Below are 26,200 nucleotides of genomic sequence, written 5' to 3'. Positions count from 1 at the left end.
GGCGGCGGCGAGGGGGGCCCCCCGGGGGTGAGGAGCCCGGCCCGCCGCCGCTCCCAGGCGCCCCCGCTGCATGCCCACGCCGCCTCCTCCCGAGCCCCCCCCCCCCCCCCCCCCCCCCGGCCTCCCCCTGAGGGAGGCTCTTCCGGCAGAAAGTGCGGTGCGTTGTCTTCTGCGCGTCCCGGGCCGCCTGCTGAGTCCCGACCCGGCGGCCCTCCCGTGCGCGCGTGCACGGCGCGTGCGCGTCTCTGTGCTCCCGGCGGGGCCGTGGGCGGGGATGCCGCGGGGAACAGAGGGCTCAGAGCCCTGCTCGGACGCGGGGCCCGCACTGCACGTCCGTGGCTGTTCGGCAGGCAGCACGTGGAGGCTGGATGTGTGCAGAACTAGGGCCAAACCCTGACGCCGGCGTGGACCTCCTCCTGCCCGTCACGGCCTCCCCGCCGGGGGGTTTCGGGGACACCACAGACCTGAGCTATTGGCTAGACTGGCCAGACTTGGACGCGGACTGTCAGGCCTGCGACCTCGTGTTGTTGATAGTTGATGTCAAACCGCTAAGAAACGGAAGACCCATCTCCCAGAAAGACCAAAGTGAAACTGCTGGACCTTTGCCTTTTCCGGTGGGAGACACGGATGCTGGCTCCCTTTCTAGAACGAGGGCCGAGCGGTCACTGGCGTTTCTTCCCCGTCGTGCCGGCGCCGCTCTCTGAATCAAAGCGGAGCAGCACTGTCTGAAGACACGTTATCTGTTCAGACCCAGAGGGCGTGAAAAGGAAGGTGTACATGTTCTTAGTTCCCCTGCGGGCCAGGTAAGAAGGGGAGGGTGGCGGACAGATGGCCGAGCTTTCCCAGGGGGCCCTGCGGGGAGGCCCCTGCTAGCATTCCCGAGGGGCTTGCTGTGAATTCCAAGGAGCAGGGCGCCCGTTCCAAACGGTGGCGGAGGACACGGGCCGGGCTCTGCCCCGCGGTCTCTTGTGCTCATTCCCCACTCCCCTGGTGTCCCCAGCATCGATAAAAAGCCATATATACGTAAGTCCAGTTTGTACGGAGTCTTCTTGCAGCCCCTGTGGCCGGCCCCCTCCCCCGGCTCCCCTCGGCCTCCCTCGTCTCTGAAGCCCCAGGCCCTGGCCGGCTCCTCACCACGGAGCCCTCGCGGCTTCCCAGGGCCTGGAGCTGTTCCGCTTTCCCAGCAAACGTGGCAGCGTCTCCCGCTCCGTCCGACCACCGGCGTCCGCAGGCACCTGAGACACGTGGACTTTATTTTACTCTCAGGAAGAAGCACGCTTTGTGTTTCTGCTCTGCCGTGCTTCCCAGCGGGACCAGGTGGCGGGGGTCGCCTCCCAGGAGCAGCTGGGAAGCGGGGCTCAGCCTGGCTGTGGCCCTTGGTCCCTGGGAAGTGATTTTTCACTTCATGGTTACAAGGTAGGGCCCTGTCGAGGACGGTGGCTGGTCCTGGGACCTGGGTTGTAGGGCAAGGGGGGTGCCTTCAGGACAAGGGGGACCAGAGTGGGGTGTCCTGGCCTGGCTGCCCCTCCCTCCCCGAGCTGTGAGATTTGGTGCTTCCTTGGGGCCCCCGCCAGGCCCACAAAGCTGACTTCTCACCCTCCCTCCTCTTCCCGACCACCTTCTACCGCCTGGGTTCTCTTCCGCCCTCGCCAAGCCCAGGACGCGCCTCTCTCCTGGTGGGAAGGTGAGGGGCTGGATTACGGCTCTGGACCTGCCTCAAGTGGGAGGCCCTGGGGGCTGAGGGGTGAGTGTGGGCACCACTGTGGAGCCAGAGGGGACCTGGGATGGGGAGCAGTGTCCTCCCGGGTTCCCGCCAGTCCGGGGTGGGCCCCTGGCCCGGAGGAGCCTTCTGAGCAGAAGGCATCTGCTGAGGCTGCGAGTTCGTTTCCTGCACCTGAGGCTCTTACCCCGTCCACAGAGCGTCTTCACTGCCACCAGGCTTGTTTCCGGGGTGCTGGGGTCCTGTCCTAAATGGGGCAGAATTAAGGTTGGCTACGAGGGGTTCCGGAGGCCTCCAGGCTGCATGTTTTCACTCCCAACGTCTATTCCAGAGAGGAAGGGAGAAGAGGTGATTTTTACAAAGGGACTGAAACCATGAAAAGCAAAACCCAGCCCCACCCAGAAACGGGAGGTGCGGCCGGAAAGCTGTTTGCTCCTTCCTCCTTGAATAATCATTCCGGAGTGGAACCAGCTCTGCCAGGGCTCTGGGCAGATGTTTGGACTTTGGCTGCAGAAGCTGAGGGCTGGGGGAAGCCCCCCAGATGAGGCGTGACAGGTGCGGGGCCCCTCGGCGGGGGGAAGGGACAGCAGGGATTCACGCAGCCTCAGGCCTGGCCTTTTTTCTTCCCAGGAGACCGCAGGGAGCTTGTGCTTCTAGAATCAGTTGGGGATGATCTTGCTGACCCAGGGCTTCAAGGTGGGGGTGGAGGCGTGGGTGAGCAGAGCCGGAGGAGCCCCCGCCGCCCTGGGGCAGGGGAGGGAGGGCGTGCCGTCTGGTCCCGTCCGCCGCCGCCGTGGGCTTAGGTCTCCGGGTTAGCTCTCGGCCTCCCCCAGCCCCACCGCGCGGCTGTCCCTCCTCCGCTCCATGCCCCCTTCCTCCTGAGAGCCCCGGGTGGTGGCAGACAGGGGAGGGTCCCCAGGCCTGATCGTGGTGGCCCTCAGCCCCCAGCCATGGCTGGCAGATTTGGCAGATAAAAATGCAGGGCACCACATTACATTTGAATGTCAGATACACAACCCGTAATTTTAAAGTGCAAGTCCATCCTAGGCGCTGTTTGGGACTCACCTGAAACGGACCCGCCGTCCGTGCTCTGTCCGGCAGCCCGGTCCCGCGACCCCTTCTGCCCACCCCTCCGTCCCAGGGGGCCAGGGACGGGTCACCAGGACGTTACCCATTTTTGGAGCTGCAGTATTGGGAAGGGGACACTGTGACTCCAAGACACAAGAATATATTTTTTAAGCGACAACAAAACAAGAACCTCCTGAAGCCATCTGAGCCTCACCTGCCGCCTCGTGCGTCCAGCCGCACGAAGAGGGCGGTGACCTGTGAACACGACCCCAGTCTTGTCCCACCACCAAGCACGTCTCCATTCTGTGTGAACAGCCGCCTGGCCGTGCGGGGAGCCCCGGCCCCGCTCTCCACAACGTGAGCGGCTCCTTCGCTTTTGTGTGTGACGTCCTTGCCCCGCCGCCCCGCCCCGCGCCGGGGCTGCCGGTCTCCGGCCCTGGTCTGACCCGGGGACCACGGGCTCTCCGATGCCGGGCCCCACCGGCTGCACGTCTGCGGGCAGAGCCGAGCTCGGCGCCCCGTCCGGCCGTGTGCTGCGTGTGTGTGCGTGTGCTGTGCCCCTCCTCCCCCTGCCCGCATCGCTGGAAAGCCATACAGGGGCCTCCCAGCACCCCGTGCCGCCGCCCGGCTCCCCTCAGGCCACTAGTGAAGGGCCCGCCCGTCATCACCTCTGCCCGCGGCCCCGCGTCGCAAGGACGGACGGCGTCCAGGCGCCTGGTGGGGCCCCAGCAGGTGTCCCCCCCGGCCCGGCCCCCTCACCTGCGGTCACACGGCGGGGGGTCAGGGTGGCGGCCCCTGTGTGAGCGACCAGGGTTCTAAGGAGCTGTCCGTGGCTGGGTCTGTGGTCAGGGCCTCGACGCCAGCTGTGTGGCCAGCCAGCCCTGCTCACGTGACCGAGGGGGGCGGTGGGGAGGGACCCTGGGCCTGGGGGACACGGTGGGGTACGCTCTCCGACATGTCCCTCCTGCCGCCGGGCAACCAGGGCTCCTCTGAGGGGGGTGTGCGGGTTTGGCTGCCAGGGGCCCTCATCCGTGCCCCGCCCGGCCCTGGCCAGGGGCCCCCGCGGGAGGAGGGGAGGTGGAAGGGGCCGGCGGCCCACGGGTCCTGAGCATCACCTCAAGAGGGACGGGAGCTCCCGGTCAGCAGCCCCCGGCCTGTAGGGCCCCCCCCTCAGGCCGGCCCTGGGGGGATGAGGAAGGAAAGCCGGGAGGCCGGAAGGTCTGGCAGGTTTGCAGGACGCGGCCCAGGGCCTTTGCGCGGGGGAGGGGGGGGGGAAGGGGAGGGCAGAGGGCGCAGAGGCGGAGGCGGAGCCGGGGGCCCCCGGCGCACAGGGCCCTCCTTAGCCACCTGGACCCCAGGACCCCCTTCAGAGAAGCCGGACGTTCTGCCCCGATTCCTCCCCTCCGAAGACTGGACTTGCCGCTTCTGAAATCCTGGGATCTGAGGACTCCGAGACTGGGTGGGCGGCCCCGCCAGGACGCCGGCCTTTGTCTCCGCGGGCGGAGCTGTGTGCCGCCCCCACCCCTGCTTGGCCACGCCCCCCACACCCCCGACCTGGACTCTGTGGTTCCTGTCTGATCTCCTGTCCGTCTGTTCTTTTGTAATGAGCTGCATCTCCTTATTAAAGAAATGAGCTGAAGGCAGGCGGGGGCGGGGGCTGTGGTGGTTCTGCGGGGCCCGGGGGGGGGGGGGGGGGGGGCGGGTGAGGGTGGGGATGTGGTTCTTCCTCCAGGGGCTGAGCGGCCTCCTCCAGGGGCCGGGGAGACCAGACCAGGCCCAGGTGGGCGGTGGGCAGACGGGGCCCTCAGGGCAGCTCCTCGGGGGCGGAGGCCTCTGGGAGGCTGGGGTGGACCAGACCCCCAGCTCCCCGCTGCCGGCAGAGCTGGGCTCGGGCCGTGGCCAAGGCCTGAGCTCACGTGGGGAGGCTGCCCTGGAGGACGGGGCCTGAGGAGCAACAACCCCTGTAAGCCCTCGGTTGGCTCACGGCACCTGACTGCAGCCTCTGTCTGAGGCCGAGGACAGGGCTGCAGGACTTTCAGGAAAGAGACAGTAGGGCAGCAGCACCCCCACACCTGGAAAGGGTGACCCCCTCCCCCCTATCCTCACCTCAACACGTGGGTGGTCTCCTCGGGGAGGTCCCCGCAGACACTGCAGCAGGTGGAGGTGGGCGTCCAGCTCAGGTCCAAACTCCAGGACCAAGAAGGCAGAGAGCACATCAGGCTGGCCTGGTGGGCCGGGCGAGGGGCGGCAGGGCTGGGGAGTCTTCAGGAGGGGGCTGGGCCTCACAGCCACTAGGCGATGCCCAGGCTCCGCTGACTGTCCAGGCCCAGCAGGGCCCCAGAGCAGCCCCCAGTCCAGACCTGCTCCTTTGCCTCCAACTTGGGCCCCAGGACAGCAGCTGGGTAACCGCAGGGGAGAAGCCTCGCTCCCTGCCCTCCACCTAGGTGACAGGGCCTCCGCTGGGCGTGACGGGGGCTGAGCAGACCAGACGGGGGTGCATGGGACTGACGGAGGGCCCAGCTCAGGTCCCTGCCAGCGACCCCCATCACCTGCCTGTATGGTTTGGGGCCTAATGGTGGCACAGCAGAGACCACACTGCAGAGGACAGAGACCCAGGAAGTCAGCTGTTCAGGGCCCCGGGCGCCCGGGTGAGAGCACTGTGCCCATTCCCGGACGCGGGGAGCACCCCCAGGCTTCTCCTTGGCCTTGTGGCCATCCTTGGGACACGGGCCCCCAACGGCAAGGACGGCGACATGAAACTACCACCGGCTGGCCCAGATGTAAGGTTCTATAAACCCCGTTTCCTAAACTGTGGAGACAGCCACGAAGTTAAAACAATTTAATTTACTCATTTATAAATACTGTTGTGTTTACAGGCATCACATAGATGTGAATATTATTCTCAAACGTTCAAACACAGAATACTTAATAATAGTATATAACAACAACCACTAAAACAAAATCATTCATCTCAGGGTTGAAAGGCCACTCAAAATTGCATAAAAATACATTCAGCTCACAAAGCGCACCTGGCCCCCCCCCCCCCCCCCCGGGTGTATTTACAATGGAGCCGAGTTAAAACGGTCCATCTGGTGCTTTCTTGGAGGGGGAGTCGGGTCGGGGTGAGGCGATCGGATCGGAGACGAAACGCTACCCCTGGAAAGGGGGTGTGGAGACCCCAGGGGGGATCTCACAGCTCTTTCTCTCCGTCCGATCAAGGCCAGACGGAGGCAGAGAGAACGGAGAGGGGATGAGGGGGGACCACGGAGCTGCGGCCTGAGTCAGAGCCCCCCACGGCGGGACACAGTCTCGCCCTCCCCCCCCGGGCACCAGCATGGCGACAGCCCCGGCCTTTCAGGGGCACGGGGGGCCCCCCGCCCCGGCCATCCTGGCTCGAGCCCCCGTCCTTCCCTCCAAGCCCCCTCCCCAGGAGACAGAGTGGTGTGGAGAGAAGAGGCGGGTCCGGGTCCCACGTCCCGGACCTGCCCGCACCCCAGCCCTGCTACTGTGAGACCATCAAGGCTTCACGAGGCGCCCCTGGGCCCTGCCTTCCCCGAACCTGCTCCTGCGAGGCAACAGCAGCCCAGCGGCTGCCCCAAACACACCGACGCGGCCCGGTGCCCTCCTGAGGACTCGCGCTGTCTCTAGCTGGAAACAGGGCTGCGCAGACGAGGCCAGCCTGCCCAGGGCCCCCGACCTGGCTCGAGCCAAACCTCACCTCTGAGGGGCAAGTGGCACAGCCCAGGCAGCTTTGCAACCCAAAGAGTTGGAGCTGATTGGTGGAAAATCTCCTCTAGTCTAAAGCACCAACAGCTCCAAGTGAGAAAAGCAAAAAATAAGCGTGGAGGAAGATGAGCGTGGGGGAGGGTGAAAGGTGCGTTTATTTTCAAGGACACAGGAGCATCCCGAGGTCACCTTAAAGGGCCACCCAGGAAAAGCTTACTGGAAGTATTAGGGGAAAGTTTGGAGGAAAAGTAACAGAAAAGATCACTCTGGCAGATTCCCTGTCCAAATGGTAAGCGGATGAATTAGAGAAGCTCAGAGAGAAGCCCTCTGGGGAGCAGAGGGGGAAGCAAAAGGTAAGAGTTAACAGAACAACACACTTGGATGAAACCGGTGATGAGACTGAAATTTCCGCGCACACACGCACACGTGCACACTAGAAGTGAGACTGACCCCCAAAGCGTGAAACCCAAGGTGGCAGCAGAGCGGCCCTCAGCAGCGTCCGCCTCCAGACCTTCTTCCCAAGGAGGGGCTCCCGGGACCCCTCCTCAACCTGACGTCCAACCGCGACCGTCACAGGAAGGGCTGCCGTGCCCACCACGCAGCCGCCAGCCGGTCCAGATTCTCCATCTGGCTCTTCCCGGCCCAGAGCCCACCTCACTCCCAAGGAGCTGTGACAACGACCGTTCCCAGGCCTCAATGAAGCTGATCTATTTCCCAATCTAATCAGAGCACAAGCGATCAACAGCTGTCCTCAGCAGGGTCTGCATACCCGCCAGGGAGCTGAGCAAAGCCTCGGGCGCCAGTGAGGCTGCCCCCTCCCCAGGGCCCTCCGCTCCCAGGGGCTGCCTGTCCCCGCAGCGCAGAGGAGGGCCCTCGGCGGGCGACAGCCCAGGCCCAGATCCGAGGGCTCCACGGAGCTGGAGGCTGAGTTTTCATCGCGGAAGAGCCGAGAGCGAGCGGCCAGCAGGCAGGAAGGCCGCGTGTCTGCCGTCTGGAGGCCAGGAGCCGTGCCCCTCCCGCGAGGCCGCCTTTCCACCTGTTCTCGCCAGCCCATTGGGGGGACGGCCACTACCCTCCATACTGAGTTCGCTTTCCCACCTTGACACAAACAGTTTGATGGAGAAGAAAACGAGAATTTTTGAAGTTAGTGTAAAAACTCTTAGTTTGAGAAATGTTCTGGTCGGCCTAGGAATCAACAAATCACAGACTCTCGAGCCTAGAAGGGACCCGGAGGACCACCAGCCCGGCCCCGCCCCCTTCACAGCCGGCCGCACCCCTGGTCAGGACAGGTGCTGGCCCCAGGCCCCGACCCCTGACCCCTGTCCTGTCTGTGGCCTCGTTCTCCCGCCACAGCTGCTTTCGAACGGGGATCAGGGACTCATACCTTCCAAGGTGCTGAAACCTGCCTTGAAACTCAGAATGGGGACCATGCTCTGTGCTCACGACTGGGGGAGACCTGGCCCTGTCGGGATGGACCACCTATGACCGTGGCCGCGTCCAGAGTCGGGGGCTGTGCCAGAGGCCAGCACGCCAGGGCTCAGCCCGTGGGTGGAACCAGCAGCCCCTTCCCACCAGCTCAGCGGCCGAGTCCTCGCGGCGTTCCCACTGGAGGCGCACCGTGGCCTGGGAGCTGGGACGCCCCTTGTCGCCTCGCGCCCACCCCGTCGGGCCTCTCTGTGTTGGTGGCCTGGCCTGAAACTCTGGCCTCTGTCCACGTCCGTCTGGGTGGGAGAGGCTGCACGGGGGCCCGAAACCCAGAGGCGGACACGAGAGCTGCCCCTCCCCACGCGGGCCGCTCACGCACACCTCGGTGAGGTCCACGGCTTAGACGTGGGGGCCCCGCCTCCCTTCTTCCTGAGCAGTGCCCACACACACACACGATCTGTGCAGGGCGGGGAAGTGGGTGACAGGACCCCAAACAGCCCGTTACCCACCCTCGCCAGAGGCCTCAGGGAGATGTGCGTCTCAGCCATGCAGTGTGGGCGGGGGCGGGGCGGCCCAGGGGAAGCGAGCGCCCTGCCGTGGGCCGAGGAGACAGCCCAAGGCTGGCCTTCCCTCAGACGCTTCCGAGGCTGGGCCTGGGGCCCCGCGGCTGCAGCCAGACTCTCAGAGGTGCGGCCTGTCTGGAAACCCGCAGGCCAGCGACGACGAGGCCCTCCCCCCACGCCGCCCCCCCGGCCACCACCTCGCGGCCGAGCACGGCCTGGAAAGAGACCGGATTCAGCCTGTCTCAGAGTTTGTTGCATAAGAGTGAGTGCCTGAGATCACGGACGGTCCGCACCACAGGCTCGGGCCACAGGGCCCGGCTTCCTGAGCGGAGAGGCCTACCTGACACAGAAAGGCTGCGGGAGGTCTGGGACACAGCCCGACCAGGTTCCAAGGGCAGCCCGCACCCCCGAAAGGCACAGACAGAGCCCGGAGCCCAGGGCCCGTGGCGGCCCCTCTGCCTGGTCCGTGTGATGCCAGAGGTCCAGGTGACATCCTAGTAACTCAATTTCCTTTTCCTGAGGAGGAGGCGGCAGACAGCGCCAGCCCCTCCCAACACGAAAGGTGTACTGGGAGTTGGGGTCGGGGTCAAGGCCTCGTGCCGGGTCCCCTCCCCCAGAATGAAGGACACGCTCAGTGGAAGATACGAAGCTTCACTCTGGCTCAGCATCCCTACCCCCCCAACACAAATGCCCCCCAGGCGTCACTTCCTGTCGGAGCGGCTGGATGTGGAAGCACCAGCACACTCCACGGGAGGGGTTCTGCCCCAGGAGACGCGTCCCTGTCCTAGACCTGGGACCTCGATCAGAGCTCTGGGCTAGGACACGGGTGCTCCCAAGGGCCGCGGAGGGGCTGGAGAGGAAGGAAGGCCAGGCAGCACGTTGGGGACAGACTGCTACACACCCAGCGTCACCGGCAACCCCAGAAGACCGGCACACGCAAACCAGCCGAGGGACAAAACTCCTACGAAGAGCAAACACTTGTGTTAGTATTAGGGCATTCTCAGGAACTCATGACCTAATTCTGCACTGCACCAAGGGAGCCTCTGTCCAGAGGAGGGCGGCCAAGATGGGGCGGGCGTGTGGGGGCCGACTTCCAGGCCCAGGGGACTGTCAGCGCCTCGGGGGTCCCCAAGCACACGTACAGCAGGGCTGTCACGTTACAGGAGGACCCTCGAGAAGACCTTAACTCACGCCAGAGCTGCCCAGCTTTCGAGTCATCAACGCACAGCCGCCAGAGGCTCCCTGGCCACAGGTCGCCGGGCCTCGCCACGCCGAGTCCGGACTCATTTTTCCCGCCGGCTTTCCCAAACGTGTCTCCCCTTCACCCACGCCCGACGCCAGTGAGCCCACCGCCCTCCCCGCGCGAAGCTCTCCCCTCACCCTCCCGTCACCAGGGCGGGACCGCAGAGGCCCCCACACGTGCCGGCCGAGCCCCTCCACCAGCCCGCCCCCCAGGCCCCTCAGGGCACCACTTCCCTGCAGGAGAGGAAACAAGGTCAAAGTGCGGTGAGGCAGGCGGGGTGCCCAGAGCCCAGGTTTTCTGGCGAAGACACTGCTGTGTGGGGAGGACGAGGGGGCGCCGAGAGCCTGGTCCGGCTTCGCGGGGAGCGGCCGGTGGGGCCCCTGCCCAGGCAGGCCGCTGGGCCCGGTGCTCTGTCCCGGCGTCCACACCCCGGGGCACGGGCGGCGGAGCAGACGGAAGGAGGGACGTAAAAGGGCAGGAAGGGAAGGGACGGCCGGCTCACCCGAGCCCTGGGGAGAGGGCCCGGCAGGGGAGCCGGCATCAGGACCAGTCAGGGTGTCACTGGGTTGTGGGTAGAACACATTCCACCACCACCGGCGGGAGCTGGAGAAAAGTCAGTTCCTGAGAAGCAAAGGCTAGTGGGGCCCCCGAGGCGGAGGCGCCGTCACCGTGGGCCTGGTGGCAGCCGCTCCGGAGGCCGCCCGATGCGTGTCCGCGCCAGGGCACGCGCGGCGGGGCTGGGGCCTCGTGCGCCTACGCCAAGTGCCACGTGGACGGGGGGGCCGGGCCGCGGGGGGCCGGGCCCGTGGCTCCACCAGCTGAACCACTGCAGGCGGCTCCGGTGCGGAGTGTCTGAAACCCAGGGGTGGCGGGCGCCGAGGGTGCAGCGGCCGCGATGGGACGGCGGCCAGAGAAGGGTCCTTCCAGCACACCCGCGCCCCTCGGTGGGCAGGGGACAGGGGAGCAGGCGCCGGGCTACTTGGACAGCTTGCTGATGACTCGGATGAGGGCGCCGTTTTCATCCTTCAGCCTCTGGTTGTCGGACTTCAGCTCCGTCAGGACCTGCACGGCGGGAGGGAGAGCGCGTCAGGCCGGCGAGGGTGACCCAGCGCCCCAGCTCCCGCTCTGGGGGCTGCGGCGGCAGCGCCCCTGCACACGCGTCAGGGACACCCCGTCCCCCCCCCCCCCCCCCCCCCCCCGTGCGCCAGCCTCCCCCCGCCGGACGAGCAACCACTTCCAGTGTCTCCCCGCCACGCTGGGGACACAGGGAAGGCTCAGGAGGGCTGACGGGCGAGGGGAGGGCGGCGGGAGCGCAGGGAGGGGCACGGCTCAGCCTTCCCGTCACAGCCACACGGGAACGCGCGGCCTTGCTTCCGCTGCCACGTGACAGAACCCGCGGAAGCCCGCGCTGGCCGCGGCGCATACGCCCACGGCTGACCCCTCATACCCGGGAGCCTGCAGGTGCCTTGAGGGGCCTGGGGCCCCCCGCAGGTCTGGGGGCTGTGCTGTGGGAGGCAGGGGTGGAGATGTCTGTCCCACCGGCCCGGCCTCCCTGGACCGTAGCACCGTGTGGCCCAGCTCGTGAAACGAAGGGAGCTTCCGCCCGAGCTCCGGCTGGCTGCTCCGCGGGCGTGGGCTGCATCCGACGGCCCCGACGGGTTGGGGGAAGAACTTCCTTAACACGAAGGCGACAAAAATCTACCCCCTTGTCTGTATGGGGCGAGTGTCCTCGGGCCAGTCGTTCAAGCCTGCAGGCCGCGGCACGCCACGCCACGCTACGCTCCCAGGGCCCACCGCAGGGCTCAGTCAGATCCCCGCAGAGGACGGAACCGTCCCCTCGGCCGCTCACGGTAGACGCAGGTCATCTCACAGAGGGACGCATGCACGGACCACAGACACACGCAGCGCTGGTATCGGGGGACAAAGCGAGAACGCTCGGGGCATCGGGGCGGCCTCGGGGCCCGAGACACAGCCGTCCTCACGTCCACAAACAGCTCCTCGTGGGAAGGCTGGCCCTGACTCCAGAGCTCGCCACTCCCTGCAGACGCGGCCGCGGGCCCAGGAGCCAGAACTCGCCATCGATGGGCTGGGCCACTTCAGGCAAACCGCCCTCTTCTCTGGGTCTGCACCTCGTATCTAAGGCAGCCATCCCTGCCCTCGTCCCTCACAAGGCAGGGGTCCCGTGGGGCCCACAGACACGACCGCGTGGAGTGCACCAGGGCGCTGATCCCGGAAACGCCGGGGCGGGTCTGTCCTCTGCCCACCCCCGCGCCACGTCCCCCCAGCCCCCATCAGAGCCAGTCGGCCTCCCTCTCCTGCCTCCAGCCCTTGGCCTAACTGCTTAGACACGCCAAGAGGCTTCGCAGAAGCCCACCGGCACGGCCTCCCAGGGCCGGCAGCCTGGGTGCCGGTGAGACTCTCAGGCCTTGTTCCCGTGACGGGAGCGCTGGGCGGGAAGCAGCTCTACGTGGGAACAGATCGCATGTCATCACTGGCAGCCCGTCAGGTCAGATCTGAACCGCCCCATTTAAAAACTTGTACAAAGGGGCTTCCCTGGTGGTGCAGTGGTTAAGAATCTGCCTGCCAATGAAGGGGACATGGGTTCGAGCCCTGGTCCGGGAAAATCCCACATGCTGTGGAGCAACTAAGCCCGTGTGCCACAACTACTGAGCCTGTGCTCTAGAGACCGTGAGCCATAACTACTGAAGCCCGTGCACCTAGAGCCCGTGCTCTAGAGACCGTGAGCCATAACTACTGAAGCCCGTGCACCTAGAGCCCGTGCTCCAAAACAAGAGAAGCCACCACAATGAGAAACCCATGCACCACAATGGAAGAGTAGCCCCCGCTCACTGCAACTAGAGAAAGCCTGCGCGCAGCAACGAAGACCCAATGCAGCCGAAAAATTTAAAAGATAAATAGAAAACAAAAACATGTACAAACATGTCCTCAAGGCTTGGAGATTTATTTCCACATTAAGACTTGATTCTTTGGGAAAAACTTGGCTGAGGCACTTTCCCAGCTGCCCTGAGCTCCGCGTCAGAAAGGACGAGAGGGGCGCAGGAACCGGGGAGAAGCCGGCGCTCAGGAAGCAGAGCAGGAAGCGGATGGGGCTCTCGGGGCCAGCCCTGAAGCCACAGGACGCTCACGCACGGGACGTGGATGCGCCAAGCACCGCGAGCACCAGAAAGCTTTCTCGTTGCCGCGTGTCCCACTGGCCACAGCCTGACATGAAGCACAAGCAAAACGAGGCGCGTTTTCTCCACGACGGCCTCTCCCAACCTCGGGTGAGGAGTGTCGGAGGAGACGTGGCGTCCCGACGCTGACGTGGCCCCGGGAGACACCCAAACCGGGAAGGAAGGCAGTCCCTCCCGAGCGTCCGACGGCGGGCCGGCAGGCTCCTCCTGGGAAAGGCAAGGCCCGGGTCTGCAGACACGTGGTCCCTGAGCCATGCCCGCCTCCCAAAGGGCCCGTGGACACGAGGACGCACAGATGACGGCCCCGCTCCGGGAAGATGGTGCTTTTGGACGCTGGAATCTGACTCCACAGAAGTCCCGCGCGTCATCAGACGCTCTTCCGTTGGTTTCTCCATCGAGCTGGCCTGGGAGCCCCCGGGGGCCGCAGGTGCTCCCAGCCTGGGGGCTTCTTGGCGCGGCCCTCCCTGGGGATTCGGCACTGAGGAGGCAGAGGCTGCCCCCCACGCACCCCAGGGCCACCAGGCGGCGGGGGTGCTGCCGGCCCGGAGCCTGACGTCCTTGGTCTGCCCGCCCCGTGCTCTCCACGTGATCTTGGGCAAGTTACTTCTTCTGTGACTTGATTTTTTCCATACGAGAGAGCGAGAACAGCACTCAGCACAGGCCTTCGTCTCCCGTTCCAGCCCCGCCCAGCCCCACGCACTCCTGCACCAAGAGGGAAACCCAGAAAACTGGGCCATCTTTTGGGGGCCCCCGGTTCACCCCAAGTCAGATCTGGCTCCTCTCCCGGCGTGGAGCGTGGCCTTGACGCGCGCTCACGAGGAGGGCCGGCAGGCTGCTCGGGCTGGGCCGGGCGCACCCCCCCCCCCTCAAGTTTCTCTGTGTGTCGCGGCACCTCCAGCAGGACACTGGCTCTGCCGACGTGCATGCTTCAGATCTAGCGGGTACCAGCTGCCAGCTACTGACCCTGAAGGCACAGCCAGGAGGCAGAAAGAACAGGTCTGGGTCAGGACGAATTACATTGTTGCTGGAAGTTAAAAACTCATTTCAGAGAGAGAAACCGCTCTGCAGCGAGGACCCCTCACGCCGCCACGGAGGGAACGGGCTGTCTGGGAGCCTGTCTTCACACCCACATCCAGGCAGAGGCTTCGACAGACGCGCTTCCTGGTTCTCAGGGGAATGCGGGCCCTGCTCACCTGGCTGGCCGTGGGAGGGCACGTCCCCAGGCCTAGATCTGTGACAGGGAGGAGGGCAACGCCCCCCAAGGAGGGAGAAGGATGCAGAGACCCAGCGGGGGTGGGGGTGGGGGTGGGGGGTGGAGTGGGGCCGCGTCAGCGCCCCACCCCCAGCATTCACGCTCGTCGGGTCCTGGAGGCCACAGGTCTCGGCCGGCGGCACAGAAGCAGGGGGGGGAGTGGCGGACTCTGAACAGACACCCGGCTTCTGCCTTTGAGGGGCGCACGGCACGTGGTCCAGCCCTGCGTCTGCCCTCGGTCACTGGCACCCCAGGCCCAACCCGACGCCTCCAAGGACCAGGCTGCACTTGGGCTGCTGCTGACGGAGAGCCCGACCTCCCCCCAAGGAACGTGTCATGTCCACACGCAGGCAGGCGTGGCTGAGGGACCCGCAGTCCGCCTCTGGGGCAGGGTCTCGTCAGGCCGGGCCCCTGCCCCGCCCGGGCCGCACCTGCAGACCACCAACCTGCACGGGACCCAGGCGTGCAGGCTCTGGGGGGCGACCACAGAGCCCAGGACCAACACCAGGATGGAACCTGCCTGCAGAGGGGAGGAGGGGAGCAGGGCCAGGACTAGAGCCCCTGGGGGTCTGCGCCCTCGATGGCCTCCGAGAGTCTGGCCACAACCCGGGTCAGGGCCCTGTTCTCGGCCTGCAGCTGCTCGTTCATCCGCTTCAGGGTCTGAATCTGTTTTAGCTGGTGGAGGCTCTGTAGACAGTGAGACACGAGGGACAGACAGACAGACGAGAAGGACCAGAGGAGAGAAAAGTGGGACAAAGAAATCACATGACTTTCTGTTTTTAGTTCACAGGGAAGAGAGGAAAGGAGAGAGGCCTGAGGATGGTGGGTGGTGTGGGCGGGGCTGAGGTGTGGCTGGGGGGCAGGGGGAGGGGAGAAGGATGGATGGTTGGCCCGGACGCCTGGGGAGCTCCTCCGACCGAGAGCTCAGGGGTCCTCAGTCCAGCTGTTGCCCTGCTCTCCCTCCTCTCCTCCTCCCCCAACACCTGGCCCCCTACTCCCACCTGTTTTTTTTCTGGGTCCTTCTATTACCTCATTTATTTTTCATTCTAAAAACTGAAACAAGGCAAAGAGAAGGGCCTGTGGCTGACGTGTCTTACAGAAGACCCTCTGCGTTTCCTGGAAGGGCGGTCACCAGCGAGGCCTCCTCTGCCGCCCGGAGGCTTGTTCCAGGAAGCTGCCCACCTGCCCCCACCTGCTCGGGGAGGGTCTGCCCTGCAGAAGCCATGGGGAACCATGCTGTCTCTGCCCCGGGTCCCCAAGAGGCTGGGAGCTGCTCCAAGCTGTCACAGACAGACTCCTCTGTGGAATCACAGCCCTGCACAAAGCTGGAGGGAGGCGTGTCCAATGAAAACGGACCGGTGACCGATACCCGGCTCGTCCAGCGGCTTCCACGTGTCGTTGCCGCCCAGAGCCACTCTTCCCAATCCCTCGGGCCCCATGAAGGACCTAAAGCTAGCAATAAAGGAGATCCTATCTGGGCCCACTTCCTGTCACCAGTCCTTCCTCCGAGGTCTCTGACCCTGAAGCTGAGACTGCCAGCTCTGGGAGGAGAAAAACGCTCTTCAGCGATAGAGACGACCATCTGTGGGCTGTGGTGACTTCAGACAGGTCGCTGGGCCTCGGAGAACAGTCTCCTGGCCACGTGGATGGGAAAGACAGACATGGAAGATGAGAGGAGTGAAAAAAGCAAGAAAATGAAAGGCAGCATGAAGGGGAAACAGTGAAAAGGAAAAACAAGCAGAGAGAAATGGCTGAAGCTTTCCCCGAAGAGGGAGAGCGGCCACACAGCGCCCAGCAGCCCAGACAGGCCGGGGCCAGGCAGTCCTCTGGAGTGGCCGCGGGGAGGACAGAAGGGTCACAGTGCAGCCTGTGGGACCAAACTTAAGAACCCATGGAAAGTCCCCAGCTCTCACCCGTCTCGGGGGCTGACCCTGGACAAAGCTTTCAGCGCGGTCACGGCCCTCCTGAGAAGGGGTCCTTGCCTCCCGGGGAATGACACTACCCTGCGAGAGCCGCTCACGTGGACCTGTGAGCACAGGCGGGTTGAGGGAGGAACTGGCCGTACAGGCAGGAAGGCAGGAGCAGGGCTGAGAACAAGGCGTGGCAAAGAGCAGGGTCGGCCAGGGACGCGTCCGGAGCAGCCTCCGCGAGGCAGCTGCCCGGCCTCCCGTGCAAGGGCCTGGGGCAGGGGGAGGGGGAAGGCGTGGGAAGGAGACCGCAGCTGAGCGAGGCTGCCGTGGGAACACGCTCAGGCCTGCCACACCCGCTGACCGCACGCCCGGCAGAGGCTGGTGCGCCCTCCCGCTGCAGCCCAGCCCGCCTGCGCCTTCTCCCAGGGACAGTCCACAAACACCTACCCTCTCGAGTCAAGGCCAGAAAGGCGCAGCCCGTGTCGCCACCACGGAGCCCCACGACCACGGGCGAGCTCGTCTCCTGGTGCCCAGCGTCAGGGGGCAGGCCTGAGTCTCTTTCTGCACGTGGGCACCCCTGACTCTTCAGGGTTCGCTGGGGGCCACCCCTGTTCCCTGCACACTGCGCCCAGAAGCTCTGAGCCTCTGTATAAACTGCACAGCGTCCACCGGCCCTCAGCTCTACTGGGCCCCGGGTGTGATCAGGTACCTGCGCTGCTGGCCGGCTACCGGGCACGCCACGTGTCCCCAGACTCCTGCCTGCGTGACGCGCGTGAAAGTGGACCCTGACCCCCCGAGCCTCCTCCAGGCCAGCACACCCATCTCACGCTGTCTGAGTCTCTGCCCCCAGAGAGGACCAGGCCCAAACGCCCTGAAGGTGGCCAGTGGGCAGCTGGCGGTGGGCACACGCCCGGCGCCCGGGGAGGGCCGGGCCTCAAGCTGAGCCCGCAGGTGCCTCTCCCCCGGGGTCTGCGATGGAGAGCAAGGGCAGCTGCCTCATGAGCAGGTGCTTAAACTAAGCAGAGATGGCTGTGCAATCACAACACCCACTGGTTTGGGGCCTAGACGGGACGCAGGCTCCGCCTGGACGCGCGCGGCCGGCGCGCCACAGGGCTGAGCGGAGCACGTGCTTCCGCGCAGCCGACCTCCATCCAGGAGCGCACAGCACTCCTGCCCTCGTTCAGGAAATCCCAGCCCGAGAGGATGACACGCAGAGAGAGACACCCCCGACTCAGCCCACGGCCCCGAGGCTGACGGGGCCTCCGCGTCACCGCGGGACGGGGGGCGGGAAGGACCCAGCTGCTCCCCTTCGGCTCACGCCCCGGCCCTCGCGTGGGCTGGCGGGAGGAGACGCACCTCCTGACGGGACGGCACGGGCTGGCCGGCTCCCGAGGACCCCACCAGGCAGCAGCTCCGCCCTCCTCCGCCCTCCTCGATCGGCGTTTGGGCCACTTCGTAATGAGCATCCCGACAGCGGCCAACAGTCGGTAAACCTCCAGGGCTTCAAAGCCAGAGGGGCCCCTGCACAGCCGACAACCGTGAGCCGCCCCCCACCTGCCCAGCCTGCGGCCGCGCCACCCTGTGGGGAGGGGCGCCTCTGGCGGCGGGGGGGCGGGGCTGCAGTTCCTGAGGCACCCGTGGGCACTGCCTGAAACCGCGGCCGAGCGAGGTGGGGCGTGCGCCGGGCTCGCGCCTCCCTCGTGCAGGAGCCACACAGACCAACAGGACTCCAGGCACCGGATCCTGGGTCGATTTTGACCTTGTCAGGCCCTGAGCAAATGTTTTCAGTAAATAACCAACCTTTTCAGGCCATGGGAACAACCAACGTCTCTCCCAGGGGGCTCCCGGCCCAAGGGCTCTGCTCATACTCCCGTGCCTCTAGCTCCCAGGAAGGGAGCCCAGGACTCACGGGCGAGGATTCGAGAAGAGAGAGGAGAAGCCGCGTGGTGCCCAGCCGCCATGGGGCGGCCCCACGCGCTGCAGCCCAGATGCCCAGGTCCGAAGGGCACCGCTCCTCCCGCCCCGCTTCCCCAGGCAGAGTGAGTGCAGCTCCCAGGACACGCTGCCCCAAAGGTGACCGTCCACCGAGGGCTGATGGAGGGGAGTGGCCGCAGGTCATAGGGAGGGAGACGGGGCCGAGTGTGCGGGGGAAGGTCGGGGTGGGAAACCCCAGGAGACCCAGCCCGTACTCCGCTGCGTGGGGCCCACCGGCGCCTTCCCAGCTCAGCTGCCCCGGCGCCTCCCTCAGGGCCAGGGCTGGAAACCTGGCTCTGGCCTTTCACCCACCCCTAGGGGCGAAGCCCCTGCTGAGAAAACCTTACAAGGTCAGGTCGGGTTTACCTCCAGCCCGCTGGACGACGTCCCCTTAAACCAAAGGCCACGTCTGTTCGCAGAGAGGCTGAGGAGCCCAGGGGCGCAGGGAGAGCCGAGCGCCGGGGTGGGGGGCGGCCGAGACCCGTTTCACCCGTCCTCACCACGCCCGTGTCCTCCGCGAGCTGCCCGGACCCCGCCCCGCAGGCACGCGGCAGGCACGCCCCTCCGTACCTTCATCTCCTCCTCCATCTCCGACATCTTCCGCTCCAAGGCGCGCCTCTCCTGTTCAACACAACGGCTGCTGAGCACGCGGCGGACGTGGGTGGGGTCAGAACGTGCCCCCCACCCCCACCCCGGCCTCAGCCAGGAATAAAGCACAACGCTCAGCTGCTTTCCACACGAAACCCAGTAACAGGAGAGACGGGCACATTCCACGCCCAGGGGCAAGTCAAACCTAGGCTTCACCAACACACCTGAGTGCTCCTGACCCGAGAGAGATCCTCCAAGTGTGGCCAGAGGGTCAGCAGCTGGCCCAGAACCCCCCCCTCGGTCAGAGCGCGCAGACCGTCCGTGCTCCAGACCCTAAGAGCTTCCCCCCGGGGCAGAGCGTCCTGCCGAAGCTCCCCTTCTGTCCCAGGGACGGGGAGGGTCCAGAGGCCCGGACCACAGGCACGGGCGGGCGCCTGCGTGGCCCCGCTCTCCCAGGCCCCCGAGGAGCCTTCTGCCCCGAGGCCGGAGGCGGCCACCGGACCAGCCACCAGACGGCTGCCCAGGGTCAGGCGGAGGATGAGGCACCCAGCCGGGGCGGACGCGCAGGCCCCCGCCTCCTTCGATGGTGCCCCCCCTCAACGCACACGCACCCGCTTCTCTGTCTCCAGCACCGATGACCGGTCGGGGGTCTTGTCTTGCTTCTGCTGGTGCAAACAGAAGGAGCACACCGGTTACTGCAGCGTCTCAGGGCCACGGGGCCCATCTCGTCCAGCCCCGCTGCCCAGCACACGGGGCCTCCAGGCGCACAGGAGCCCCGTGGGGCGCGGAGGTGGCAGCAGTGCTGCCAGAAGTGTGCCACGGCCACAAGTGCCAGGGGTCACCACACTCGACATACACCGCCCACTACATACACACACACCACACACACACACAATACACATCCCCTACACACATGTATACACACACACCCCCACACGTATATATATACTCACACCCCCCCCACACACACGTATACACACACGTGTATACACACACACCCTACACACACGTATACACACACGTATATACACACACACACCCTACACACACGTATACACACACATGTATATACACACACACCCTACACACACGTATACACACACATGTATATACACACACACACACAAATACACATCCCCTACACACATGTATACACACACCCCCCCATGTATATACACACACACATCCCCACACGTATATACTCACACCCCCCCTACACACACGTATACACACACGTGTATACACACACACCCACACGTATATACTCACACACACCCCTACACACACACTCCCCCCTGCCCCGCCACACACAGACACACGTGCACACACACTCCAAGGCCGACCCCCTGCTCCCGGCCCCTCCCTTCCCTTTCTGGACTCTCAGGCCCAGAGGAAACGAAAGTGCCTTCTCCCTGCACAAGCCTGAGCCCCAGACGCTCTTCTGAGCAGCCCTTCCCTATCTGCTCCTCTGTTCTGGGCACAGGGGCTGTGATGTTCACGGTGGATGGGATGCCGGAGCCTCTCAGGGGTCCAGTCACGGGACCAGCCCTGCTTTGAACAGAACTTTCACTGTTTTGCACACTGGGCTCCACACGAGACTAGAACTGCCTTCTGCGTCACCGCTGCCTCTGACAGAGACTCTGCAGAGGTGTGTATGTGTGTGTGTGTTTAGCCACCGCTGCAAAAAAGTGGAACAGCTTCAGGGAATGAGTCTTAAACGGGGCACGGAAATGACCCGAGTCCCTCTTGTGCGGAATTTCTTACGATCAATAGATAGAAAATGCCGACGTGACTGCTTCCGCGCCCAGTGCCGGCACAGGAGCGCTCCGCAAATACAGAGATCATGCTGTCGTCTTCAAGAGGGTTCTTTTTTCAAAGAATTAAGGACCAGCGAGAACCGGCAGCAGATCAGGGTTGCTGCCCCGTCCCGGGCTCCCGGCCTGCACCCGCACCACCCATCTCCAGCTGCAGGCTCAACACTGCTTGAACCCAAATCAAACCTCTGCGAGGCCGTCCCGGCTACCCGCCGCCTCACCTGGGCCACCTTCTCAAGCTTCGATTTCACGTCTGCCAGCTCGAGCTGGGCCTCCTGAAGTTTCGTCTTCAGTTTCTGGTTCTCCGTCAGGGCGCTCTCGTAGAGCTGGGCCGGGGAGAAGAGGCGGGTCACCACCATGGGGGCGGGGCAGGACGATGGAAGGGAGGGCACACGCGGGTCTTGCACATGTGGTTCCCACACGTGAGAGGCTTGATTTGGGAACCGCCCCCTCACGTGTGTATCCGTTTTAGCCAAATTCTGCTTAACAAAACAAACATTTTCTGAACAGAAGTTTTCCCTGGCATCCCAAGCACTTGGAAGGGCAGGTTCTGGAGCTGGATTCTCTTCCTCAAGAACCAAAGGAAACGAACCGGAAGCTGCCGTAAAGCTCCCAAACCAGACTACTCTCCCTCACCGTCACCAAGAAGTACCTGGTTGACGGTCACAGGACCTCATTAAAAGCACGTGTCTGTTAAAAATACCAGAGTGCATCCAGTGGTTCTCTGGGCCTGGAAAACAGCGTTACTTTTATTTCCCTTTCCACAGTTCCTAACCTCTCCTTTTTCCTACACCTCTAAGTATCTGATGTAGGCATGTTTTCACTGCACTAACAAGCAGCGCAAGACGGGGTCCTTATTCAGCCGGCCGAGAGTGGGGCAGCGGCACTGGCCGTTAGCATCGTCGCTGGAGCACCCCTCCTCCGGCCTCGTCAGCAGGGAAGAGGCGGGAGGGTCGAGTGGGGGGACCCGCGTGGGGGCCTGGGAGCCCCACCTTTCTGTAGTCCCTGCTGCTGTCCTCCTCCGGGCGGCTGCTCAGGGTGGCCAGGCGGGCCTCGCGGGCCTCCCGGCGGGCTCTGGCCGAGGCCCGCTCACTGCTGACGTCGCCGCCCCCCGACTCCAACCTGCAGGAGACACAGCGAACGTACACATTGGTTCTGAGGACAAAAAGATGGAAGGAGGTGACGCTTAACAAATCTTTTGTAAATGGAAATCTCTTTATTGACTTTCCTGATTACAAAAACAATACACGCTTGTTTCACAACTTAAGTCCTGGCTCCAGAGTGTCTGAAATAGAAAGTGAAAGTCACCCCATGGTCCTGCCCAAGGAACAATCTCCAGTAACAGTTCAGTTCATGTCCTCGTAGGATGTTAAACCCATATGTCAAAGTAAATATTTCTGTAAATAAAATCAGAGAAAACCTTCTGTGGTCTGACTCCTCTTTCCTACACCTACTCACTATGACTGCAGGCATCGCACCATGTAAGTAAAAACAGATTTGCCTCATTAAAAAAAAAAAAAAAAAAAGCCTGCATAGCCTTCCACTCTGTGGCTGGGTGAGAGTTGGGCCCTCTATCCGTAGACACAGATGGTTTTGAATTTTTTAGCTGCTGTAAATAATGCTGCAACGAGAAGACTTGTCTGTAAATCTTAGTGTATTTGTTATTTTCTTAGGATAAAATCTTAGCAGTGTTTGGTCAAGAGATAAATACATTTTAAATGCGGATATGCATGTTACCATACTGCCCTCTAGAGAGGTTTAATCCTTTTCAATCCAACAGGAGAAAAAGCTTATTGTTAATTTTAATGTTTTAAAATCACTATGGAGGTGCAATATCTTTGATCACTTACCTTAGTTTCTGAAGGGTCTGTTCACAGCCTTTGCTAAACTTCTCATTATACTGCATGAGCATGCCACACACCAGGGATTTCAAAACTATCTAACGTAGGTTGCACACGTTTTTTTCCCTACTTCAATTTTTGTCTCTTTTACTAGCAGAGATTTTAAATTTCGTGTAATTGAATGATTCTTTCCCCATCGAGCTGGAGAGCCGCACAGGACTCCTGGGGGCTGTCGAGTGCTCCACGCGTCTCTAGCAGCTCACTGTTTAATCGCTAGTTTTAGCATATTGTAAAGTCTGCAGGGAAGTGTATTCTCATAAATGTCTACGATAATGTAACAGAATTCATAAAAAATTAACTGTAGCAAAATGCCACTTTCCAGCAGTTTTGCAAAGCTGACTTTCTGCCGGGTTAGATGGAAATCTCAGCCGGTGCGTGTGAGAGGAAGGAAGCAAGGAAGAGCACACGCATCTGTAAGCTCTACGATACATGCATGAGGCAGAACCAGCTCGGTTATTAAACAAATGATGAGACTCGTCTGACCTACGCCATCCTTAACGACATCTTCCTGATCTCTTTAATTTCATCACCAGAGGAACAGCGGAAAATGGAGATTCAAACTGTCGCCTCCACAGTCTCTATCATTTTTCAGGAAGATCAATTTTGCGACCTTAGGTACTAGGTGAAAAATTACAGAGGATCATCCCCCAAACTCTGATATGCTTCTTTAACTTTTCAGCAACTGCAAAAACAGGTTTAGTTCCCTGGATGAACTGCTTCTGGGCCCCAAGTGGGTACAGGAGCCGCATCGGGTCCCCTGGACCAGTGGGTTGGGCTGGCCTCTCCTCTCTGCCCTGAGTGCCCGTCTGTGCTTCCATCATGGCCCAATTGCTTTCTACTGAGACCGTCTGTCTGTCCAGCTGTCCATACGCTACTGGAAGGCGAGGACACTCTTGCCGCCCTGGCCCTGGCCGGGGGGAGAGGACACGGTGCTCGGGGGACCAAGGTGGAGGCAGGACGCGGCGTAACTGGATGGAGGGACCTGTGCGGGGGGCCGAGGGGAGCCGCGTGGGACTGTGGGGGTCACGCACACGGGACGGGAGGGCAGAGAGGCTGCTGAATGAGCCGTGGCCGCATGCAACCACACGTGCAGCTACTCACGAGCGTGAAACAGGCAAGGTCTTACCTAGAAAGCCGTTCGTGCTGGAGAGAGGGAGAGACAAACAAAACCCAGCATTAGTGAGGGAAGGATGCTCACTGCTCCCATTTACAAACGCACTTTTCAAATCAGGTGTCTCAGCTCCACCGCTGGAGACAGGGGTGCAGCTTCGCAGCGGAAGAGGCTCCTCCGCTCCACAGCGCAAGGCCCGAGGAGCGCACCTTGTTAAACGGCAGCCCGGCTACGTGTGACGCGATCATCCCCCCACCCGCACCGACTGGACGGCCCGCCTGTGCCGGGGGCTGACCGCCCCTCGGGATCTCAGCGCCCTTCTGCCCACTTCCCTCCGTCCACCGCCCCCAGCCCTGCCCGAGCGGATGCCGTACCCACAGCCGTGAAGGCCAGGACAGTCCCCACTTCCTCCCAGGTCCGTCGTGCAGGGAGAAGAGGGTGGGGGAAAGGCCCGCCCTCATCCCTAGGATGGTGGTAAAAAAGCGAAAAGAGTGAGAAAGCACTGAGATCTCAGAAGAAAGTTTACAGACTTGATCTCTGAGCCCGGGTACCTATGGCCGCTGCAAACAGTGGACGACCACGCCTGCTTTACATTTATCTTTAATCACAGGTGACGTCACCCTCTATCTCCACTTTAAAAAAAAAAAAAGAACTCAGGCCAAAAACAAAAAGCCCCTCAACTGACGTGAACGTACGTATTTTTTCCCCCTGTGAGACATTAAGGAATAACAAACTCCCCAAGTGCAGACGAAAGAAGGAAGACGAGAAAGCAGGCGCGGCTTCTTCGGCAGGAGCAGCGAGTCCCTGCGTTTGTGGGCACCGCCCGGACACCGCTGTGCGGGAGGTCACACGGGGATGCCCTCACATCGCACCTGCAGCCATCCGGGGGGGCAGCGCGCCGGCACCGCCCTCGCTACAAGCTGGCTTTCCCCGTGGAATTCTCTCTCTAACCGGGGGCCTCCATGCCTCCGTCTTCTCGTGTACGTGGTCTCGGGGCGCTGAGCCAGCAAGGGACGTCGTGAGAGGCTGGGGAAGGACCCCGACACCCCCCCATAACGGAGCCTGAGAGCGGCCCCGTGGCCGGAGGGTGAGGAGATGCCCCGGGACACAGGGTCGGGGCCCCAGCCACCCTGTGCCCTTCGGGGGCCTGCGTTCTGGGCACGGCCCACCGCTCCCTGCGAGCTCCGCCGCCCCCCCCCCCCCCCCCCCCCCCCGTGCACGCAGGGCAGCTGTTCTCCCCCCGCTCTCCAGCCGGGTCTGAACAGCCCATCGGTGACACCATTTATTTCAGGAAAGGCCCGAGCCTTCCACCCAGCCTGCAGGTTAAGACACGCGTCCCGTGGCAGTGCTCTAGCCTGGCCGTCCTAGGAAGAACTTCTGGTTAAAGACGGTTGCTTCGCTGTTGCTGAAGACACATGCCTGACGGCCACTGAGACAGGGCTCTCCGGTGTGTCTCAGCTAGAGGAAAACGGCCCCGAGAAGGAATCACGTTCACAGCTTTCGTCGCCCAGATGGGGGCCACAGATATGGAGAACGGGGCCCGCAGCAGCAGAGACTAAGAGCTGCTCAGAAACCAACACCAACACAGAAAATCGAAAGTCAAAAGAAAGATGACTCAGACAGACCACAGTTTAAAAAATGCTGCAAAACCAAGAAGCAGGCTCCTTCCTTTCATACCTCCCGAAATTCTCCCGTAACAATGCCATTGGTTGGGGCCTGTTTCTAATAAAAGAACAGAGCGAAGAGCACCGCGCGCGTAGGTGGAAACCCTGGAAGGGGACAGGCACGGGGCTGGTTTTGATTTGTGAAATGTGGAGAGCTCTCAGGACACCAGAGACTGGCTTACAAAAATCCCACAAAAGCTTTTAACGTGAAGTTATTAGGAGTTCAGGAAGGCAGATAATTAAAACCAAACTCTTCTGACCAAGTTTAAAATAAAATTGTGGCTCTGGAAGCTGGGCCCAAGGGAAAGGAACGAACCGCATCACGTGTCCATGCCGAGACTGAAATGGGCCTGACCCCAGAGCGGTGGGAAGCCCTGCTTCCGTGCTCCCGGGAGAGGCCGGAGCAGGGGCGACGGAGCTGCCCCCGGCGCCCGAGCTCTGAGGACGCGGCTGCGGCTGCAGTGAGGCCCAGGCGGACCTGGCTGCTACCTGAGCCGACGGGAAAATCACTCGACGACGTCTGGAGCTTCCGAAGCCTCCCCGCACCCGTCTCAGACAGAGCCAGCTTCCCAGACCCTGCCTGCAGGGACGGGCACCCTGACAGCGCGAAGGCCGGGCTCTCGGGAGACTTGAAAGAGCAGCCCAGTGGACTCCAGCTCCGCAGGGATCTTTCCGAGCCTGTACTGTGCCAGTTATACACTGAGGGCTCCTGAACAATGGGGAGACACGCGTCGGGGTGGGGGGATAAAAACTTCCACGATTTAAGTACAGATGTGACAGCAGGGGACAGTGATGCCAAGGCCATATTAGGTGCTGTTCCTATATCTAAGAAATGAACATTCCCTTAACATCACCGGGCTTCCGACGGTCCTCGGCCTCTCTTGCTGCTAACCCACCACCGCCCAGCTGCGCCCCTGCCCAGCCTCGGGGCAGAGCAGGGTGTCTGCTGCCTGTGCTCTTATCCCTGGCCGCCGGGGCTGCTCCTGGAGGCTCCCGCGTCCTTCCAGCTCTCCTGCTTGACACAGGGCCTTCTTTCCACACTTCTCC

The 26,200-nt window shown here is 63.0% G+C and overlaps 1 protein-coding gene and 1 long non-coding RNA gene across 7 annotated transcripts in view; both read right to left on the bottom strand.

Moving 5' to 3' along the window:
- Positions 1-138: 138 nt before the first annotated feature.
- Positions 139-2,097, bottom strand: LOC130850380 (uncharacterized). Its single transcript, XR_009052876.1, has 3 exons — positions 1,908-2,097; positions 1,135-1,235; positions 139-740 (listed from the first exon to the last, which is right to left on the bottom strand). It is a non-coding gene; the product is annotated as an uncharacterized LOC130850380 (long non-coding RNA).
- A 3,479-nt stretch (positions 2,098-5,576) lies between these two features.
- The window catches only part of PPP1R12B (protein phosphatase 1 regulatory subunit 12B), a 200,611-nt gene continuing 179,987 nt past the window's right edge, over positions 5,577-26,200 (bottom strand). For 2 of the 6 annotated variants that reach the window (XM_057726488.1, XM_057726491.1), the window contains 7 exons: positions 24,362-24,487; positions 23,505-23,521; positions 21,470-21,599; positions 20,699-20,803; positions 19,275-19,328; positions 18,646-18,696; positions 5,577-10,807 (listed from right to left, as the gene is read on the bottom strand). In XM_057726488.1, the coding sequence (XP_057582471.1) occupies positions 10,721-10,807; positions 18,646-18,696; positions 19,275-19,328; positions 20,699-20,803; positions 21,470-21,599; positions 23,505-23,521; positions 24,362-24,487 (570 nt within the window). In that variant the 3' untranslated portion in view covers positions 5,577-10,720. The remainder of the gene's footprint in view (positions 10,808-18,645; positions 18,697-19,274; positions 19,329-20,698; positions 20,804-21,469; positions 21,600-23,504; positions 23,522-24,361; positions 24,488-26,200) is intronic. The other 4 variants (XM_057726492.1, XM_057726493.1, XM_057726489.1 and 1 more) reach the window with 3 other exon arrangements.

Source organism: Hippopotamus amphibius, chromosome 3 (genome assembly GCF_030028045.1).
Source record: "Hippopotamus amphibius kiboko isolate mHipAmp2 chromosome 3, mHipAmp2.hap2, whole genome shotgun sequence".
In the NCBI taxonomy this organism is placed as follows: Eukaryota; Metazoa; Chordata; class Mammalia; order Artiodactyla; family Hippopotamidae; genus Hippopotamus; species Hippopotamus amphibius.
Note: the sequence above shows the minus strand (reverse complement) of the source record. Positions and strands in the feature narration are given on the sequence as shown.